Genomic DNA, 7500 nt, shown 5'->3' on the forward strand with positions numbered 1-7500 from the left:
CATGGGAATCTCCGTGTGCGAGTTGCATTTCACCTGGGTTGCAGCACAATGTATAGATATGAAGGCAGAACTATCACTGTTTGAAATTGATGGGAGAACAATCGCTTCATACACGTAAACAAGCATTGGAACATTAATATTACACTGTATTTTCCGGAGTATAAGCCACATTAGAGTATAAGCCACACTGGAGTATAAGCCGCACTGGATTAAAAGCCGCACCCCGACATCCTACCCGATTTACCACCATTGATTTGATCATAGGAGTGTAAGCAGCACTCCCCCTTTTGTAGGGTGACTTTTGAGTGTTCAATGTGCTGCTTATACTCCGGACAATACCGTTAAGTGGACTGTCCACCCTCAGCAGGTATAGATATGGACTGTACAGCCTCAGCAGGTATAGATATGGGTTGTTTGGCTGCACACCTTTACTAAATTAAACAAATCGCTAACTCCAGCACATGCACTCTCTGGTCGACCTCATTCACATACGCAACCAGCAACCAGCACACCTCCACTACCGTACACACTAACAATGTTAAGCCATGGTGATGAGTGGTGTTACATCGTACATACCCATGTGATCCTGTTGCAGACATTCGTTGAAGACTACTGGCTCCATTCAATTCTGGATGGCTGCAGTATGCATACAGCGATCCAAACAGTACCAATGTGTCCTTGTATACTGAATGCATCTGTACCAATGTGTCTTTGTATACCGAATGCATCTGTACCAATGTGTCCTTGTATAACGAATGCATCTGTACCAACGTGTCTTTGTATAACGAATGCATCTGTACCAACGTGTCTTTGTATAGCGAATGCATCTGTACCAATGTGTCCTTGTATAACGAATGCATCTGTACCAATGACCAATATTCCATGGTGTCCATGGGCATGCTTCTTTCCGCAAACAACCGCCGAATCTCCCAATGTGGCATGACAAACTAGGATGCTTTGCAAGATCTTAATTATACAGTCTCAATTCTTGTGGCAAACATTTTCAAGAGAGAGGCTTTGCAGAGCGAATGTTCGCGCGGATTTTCGTTTGACGTCACGGAAAGCGAAACTTCGTGCGAACGTTCGCAGCTTTGGACGCGAAGGTTGAAGGAAATGGGTAACAAACTTTCGCAGTAAATTTCGCTGACTGCGGACCAGTGGTGAACCACTCTCACGCCATGTCGGTTTTGTGCTTCATCTTTCACAATCTTTAACAATCTTTAAGAATCTTTCACAATCCTGTAGGTCTACTCTTTGCTTTGTCCGCTGGTTCTACTTTTCCCGTATGGCAGCCCATGCTGCTCTATCTCCGGAACTATCTCCCATCGCCTGTCTGCTCCGCTACAGCAGGGATGCGCCGGCTTGTGGCACAGGCCAACACGTTTGTCTGTGGGTCCCCAGCCATTGACAACGTAGTCAAAGTGGACACATCTCAGGCCGAATCAGCGTGCTGCCACTCGCAGACATAAGATCTCAGTAGGATGAAGCTCCGGAGATGACTTCTAAAACAAGCACGATCGTGCGTGTGCACGTGTACTCTTCTTGGAGCGAAAATCATGCAAAACACAAACTTTGCGCGAATGTCCGCGGAAATATTCGCAAGCCCAGACGCGAAAATCCATGCGAATGTTCGCTCTGCAAAACCTCTCTAGTATGACACACAATGACATGCACATTGAACTGGTGGAAAGACCATCAGCAACATGCGAACGGCATTACTCGGATCCTGAAATACATCTAAATCCTGAAGCTTGCACATCAACCATTCTCTCAGAACCCATTAGTGCTGATCATAGTGAGACATACTGCTATACACACAGTGCACACTGGCTCCTGGTTGGCCAGGCGCGTGCGCCGTATGGGTTCCTGGGTGCCCGGGACCCCCCTTTTTCGCTCAAAATGCAGGATTTTGCTTCTTTTTTTGAAAATTTTCCCGGGGGAACCCCCCTTGAAGGGCACCGGCGCACGCGCCTGTTGGCTGTCTCCTTGACAACACCCTTGTGATGTGAGACATGATTATGTAGCGTAAAGTACTATGACAGAGCGCCCAATCTTGTTTTCACAGCCAGGGAAAGTCAGGGAATAGTATGGCAGAGTGCAACTAGCTTGTATGGTGTGAGAACCTTTGTGTACTAAGGTCACACTTCATGTTTGTGTGGAGCTCGCATTAGCTCGAAGGTAAGATGAGTACGAAATGGTTGTACACCGTGAAATGCGAGTACATATCACGCGTCGTATGACCTACAGACAGGACACCACATCCACAAAGTGACCATTAAGGGACGGGGATGGTGGAGCGCTCTTGCGGTACTTTACGGAACATACACACTGATCTTGATTACATAAGTGGGTATACCCAGGTTTCAACAGTGCTCAACACCACAAGGGCGGAGCGTAACCACTGATCTTGATTAAGTACATACATGCTGGCCATGATGTCCATCTCAATCTCTGGTCCGGTGTCTTCCGTCTTCTCTGCATCGGCGGCACGGTTCTCCTTAGTCAACGGTTTCTCATCGTAACGACCAGCCAGCTTGGATTTCTTTTGCATCACACTGAAGCACAAACAGTATTGTAAAATGGAGATGACTTGGTGGTATTTTCACAAACGGTAACAGTACTGCAACAATAGAGAGGAAAAACCTTTTCGCTGTATTAACCCTTTGCATGCTGAGCCCCTTTTCTCCAATCCACTGGCTTTCTAGCGCAATGACTCTCTTGGTGGAGTATGCACTCACAGCTCCGAACGAAATTTATTCTCATTTCACTCCACCTTGATGGATTTTCATCGACCTGGGCTCGTTGGAAAGATCGGGACCAAGCGAATCCATCCTGGCAGCGCTCAGCTCGATAGACACATCAGGGCCACTTCCACGTCCTCTCCAAACTACTCCACCGTGCCTCGGAACGGCACAACAACTCAATTTCACATTCTTGTTCGGCTTCTTGCCCAAACTGTTCAACAGATTTTCACAATTCAAACTGCGCTGCAAAGCTCAGATCCAAGCGCTTCATTTGATGTCCATCACGCATGCGCCGCGCCAAAGGGAAATCCCCTGGCACGCTCCTCAACAAAAAGAAGTCATGAAAAAAAAATTCGCGTTCACTCTGGGCCGTGATTTCCGTGTTCATCTTGTCGCCGCTCAATGCATTCTTATTCTATCGCGAAGACCTTTATATTCCCGGAAAGATGAGATCAAGATCTTTCCAACGGTGTATTGATTGTCGCGATGCGTTTATGTTTGACGAAGTTACGAAAGTTTGTACACTGGTCTATGCACTGCGATATATCGCGCGAAATTGTTGCGAGTTAACTCGTACTAAGTGGATCAGGTCATGCATAAAGTGCGAGTTAACTCGTACTCAGCACGCAAAGGGTTAAAATATAAACAAAAAAAACATTTCCTTTGTAGTTTCCACACAAACATGCACATATGGGAATTGCCGCAAGGGTTAACTGGAATGCGCAGCCCGAGAGTGAAACCAACAATATTTCATGTTCCTATCTCCCTTGTTGCATCCCTACTCCCGTGTTCACAAACACACAGACTCTGTAGTGATTCCTGATATACTGTACATCACATACACACACACACGCACACACACACACACACACACACACACACAAACACACACACATACACACACAAACACACAAACACACACACATACACACACAAACACACACACACACACACACACACACACACACCCCACACACACACACACACAAACCAAGCTGATGAAGTGAACACTTACAAGTACAAAACAATCAAGATGCAGATCAGGAGCACAACAATGACGACGACAACAGGTACCACGGTTGTTATAACGGTGTCATCTCCACCCTGGCCATCCGTTAGTCCACTACTGGAGGTGGAGTGTGTGCCGGTTACTGGAGGAAGACACAGAGAGAGAGAACAAGTTGAGAGAGAGAGACAGAGAGAGACAGAGAGAGAGAGACAGAGCGAGAGAGAGAGAGAGAGAGAGAGAGAGAGAGAGAGAGAGAGAGAGAGAGAGAGTACAACAGATGGAATGGTGAATTAAAGTAACAAGATAATGATTGATACTGGTGTGATCCAGGATGGTGTTCAATAGAGACAGCTACAGTAACAGCTAAAGTAACAGCAGCAGCAACAGCAGCAGCAGCAGCAGCAGCAACAAGAACAACAGCAACAGCAGCAGTAGCAGCAGCAGCAGCAGCAACAGCAGCAGCAGTAGCAATAAGAACAGCAACAACAGCCGCAGCAACAGCAGCAGCAGCAGCAGCAACAGCAGCAGCAACATCAACAGCAGCAGCACCAGCAACAGCAGCACCAGCACCAGCAACATCAATAGCAGCAGCAACAGCAGCTGCAGCAACAACAACAGCAGCACCAGTAACAGCCACAGCAGCAGCAGCAACAGCAACAGTAACGGCAGCAGCAGCAGCTGCAGCAGCAGCAGTAGCAGCAGCACCACCACCACCACCACCAGCAGTAGCAGCAGCAGAATTATCATTGTCGTCATTAGCACAGCAGGAGAAGTAGCCAATAGCGACAGCATTCAAATTTTTGCATTTTCCTCTCTTCCCTCCTCCCTCCCCACCCCCCCCCCCTCTCTCTCTCTCTCTCTCTTACACGCACATATTATTAACTACAAATTGCTGTACCTTCTGGACTTGCCGTTGTACCAGCAGACGGTGGTGTAGTCTCCTCTTGAACATCTTCTGATGTAATAGGTACTGGTGGTGGTGCTGTCTGTGACCCTGGCTCACTGCTACTCCGTGAAACACTCTGTGATGTCACCAGTATGTATGATGATGATGATGATGAGGTAGTCTGCGGTGATGTTGTTAATGGTCCGGATAGCTGTGATGTAGACAGAGGTAAGTAGTGGTGAACATGATAAGTTGAACATTGAATAGGCCCGGAAGACAAGGCATAACACACTCTAGAATGATGTCGGAAGGTATTTTAGTGTGGTACGGTTAGCCATCTGAAGCGCAATTTACTCGTGGTGGAGGGATGGCTGAGCCGGAAATTTAGGAAATTTAGAGCCCAAATCAGTGCATGATATTGATTCACGGGGTACTTGGGGCAAATAGTGGTACAGTCAATATCGTAGTGACCGTACCGTGTGCGACTCCCCTGCTCTCATCATTGTTGATGAGCACTAGTCTTGGAAACAGCCACTCCAAACCGTGCAATGGTGTGTGAATTTAACCACACATGGCACAACGACAACAAGAATATTTTTCCTACGGACCGAGACAAAATATGGCCTACAGACATGATTCATCTCCAGATGTTTGCCAGAGTGAAAGGATTTGCAAACCGTTGGGGGAAATGGTGTAGTAGAAAAATTTGCCACTTGGTGATGCTTTGTGCATGGTATATCCTATTGAAGACAATAGGATGGAGTTTGTTCTGAGTCCAATCGCACAAGAACAAGGACGCATGTATAATTGGTATCAGTTTTCAAAGCTACAATGTGTGTGTGTGTGTGCGTGCGTGCGTGCGTGCGTGCGTGCGTGCGTGCGTGTGTGTGTGTGTGTGTGTGTGTGTGTGTGTGTGCGTGCATGTGTGCGTGCGTGCGTGTGTGTGAATCTTTCTTCCCATTCATAGTCTTTGCAAAATCTCATACATGTACAGCTCACCAAATGAGTTGTAGCCATGGAGATAATATTACCGCAATGCTTAGTGAGGTATAGTGAGACACAGGGAGGCATAGGATACCAGTGTGAGGTATAGTGAGACACAGGGAGGCATAGTGAGACACAGGGAGGCATAGGATACCAGTTCAACACAATTATACACCACTTGCCCAAACCGTCTCTCGGCTACAACTTCTTCCAAATACGATAAAATATTCTATCCAAATGTTGAAACATAAAGTGGCTCTATATTGGAGTCTGCACACCCCAGGGGGAGAGGAGGATATAGGATAACATGCAGGGTACAGGTATACTATACAATCTTACAGAACTGGTCATAGGGGCAGGTGTTGTTGCAGCTGGTGTTTGTCCAGATACTGTGACCACTGCAGCTTGACTGGTGAATGTGACTGGTATGGTCGGATATACACACACACACATAAACACATACACACGTACACAGGTACACACACGCATACACACACAAACACATGCACACACAGTGAACACGCAAATCAGATTATAAAATTCACACCACGGACATTTTCACATTTCTTCAAAACATTCATGGACACAGGTATTATAACATTTCTTCAAGACATTTATGTCCAAAGACATTTTCAAGGCTGCATGTCCACATGACCAGTAGTAGAGCTATTGAAACTGGAAACATGACCTGCAATGGTCCACTTGTATCTCCCGAAAGAGGCTTGCAATAGCATACATTACCGCTAAGATGGGTGCTGCCTCTGCAAGCATCTTCCATGTACACATCATGCAGATCTGTCCACACAGTATCAATATTGCACCATGTACACATCATGCAGACCTGTCCACACAGTAGCAATATTGCACCATGTACACATCATGCAGAGCTGTCCACACAGTATCAATATTGCACCATGTACACATCATGCAGATCTGTCCACACAGTAGCAATATTGCACCATGTACACATCATGCAGAGCTGTACACTATTCATAGTGCACCATGTACACATCATGCAGAGCTGTACACACAGTATGTGCAAAAGCATGCCTATCTCTTACAGCTTGGATCTGGTGGTAGGCTGTCGACAATGACGTAGACACCGGGATTACCGAGTGTCTCTCCTCCAACATTGACTGCACCGCATGTATAGATGCCCTGGTCAGATTTCTCTGCAGAGCCTTTGTAGAACTTTCCACCAGCTACTGAGCCATACCGTCGCACAAACTGATAGCCAGATTGCTGGAAATTCCACTGCAAAAGCAAACGCACAACCAAACACAACAAAACACATACAAAAGCACACGTACACCCATCAAAATAAGTACCCAGACCCACATACAAGCACACGCATACTCCGGCATTCGCACACATTTTTGAACTAGAAATGTATCCAGATTTCTTCGCAAACTTGACAAGTTGAGTATAAACAGAGTTTGCTACTACACATGGCTATGTCATTTCTCCATCATGGCTGTAGCGTGTAGACTATACCAATATGCCAGTGTCCATTGTCAAGCCACACATAAATATAAGATTACTTTAACAAGAGAATAGGGAGTTTTCCAGCCTTGTCTACACTGTACTTGATGCCAGCTCTCATCTACTCCTACCCACCACAGTACTCGGAAGTACCGTATTTTCCAGATTACAGTCTGCACTTTAAACTCCAGTAATTCACCCCAAACAAGTCGGTGTAGCTTATATTACGATGGTGAAAAATAACGGTGATCAACAACAGGGTAGATCTCTGTAATTTGTGACAACATGTCTGAGTGTGACTTGTACTCAAGAGAATACGCTAATACTAATTCTTGCAATCTGCATGTGAGATATCGATTGGAGAGAATGATGACTGATCTCTCTCCCTCTCTCTC

The 7500-nt window shown here is 46.1% G+C and overlaps 1 protein-coding gene across 2 annotated transcripts in view; it reads right to left on the bottom strand.

Moving 5' to 3' along the window:
- LOC135830067 (hemicentin-1-like) overlaps positions 1 to 7500 on the bottom strand; it is a 42837-nt gene that overhangs the window by 15013 nt on the left and 20324 nt on the right. Inside the window, exons 12-17 of one of the 2 annotated variants that reach the window (XM_065342454.1) lie at positions 6685 to 6877; positions 5963 to 6045; positions 4652 to 4850; positions 3760 to 3895; positions 2424 to 2555; positions 577 to 636 (exon numbers count right to left, since the gene is read on the bottom strand). In XM_065342454.1, the coding sequence (XP_065198526.1) occupies positions 577 to 636; positions 2424 to 2555; positions 3760 to 3895; positions 4652 to 4850; positions 5963 to 6045; positions 6685 to 6877 (803 nt within the window). The remainder of the gene's footprint in view (positions 1 to 576; positions 637 to 2423; positions 2556 to 3759; positions 3896 to 4651; positions 4851 to 5962; positions 6046 to 6684; positions 6878 to 7500) is intronic. The other variant, XM_065342455.1, reaches the window with a different exon arrangement.

This window comes from Sycon ciliatum, chromosome 13 (assembly GCF_964019385.1).
Source record: "Sycon ciliatum chromosome 13, ocSycCili1.1, whole genome shotgun sequence".
NCBI lineage: Eukaryota > Metazoa > Porifera > Calcarea > Leucosolenida > Sycettidae > Sycon > Sycon ciliatum.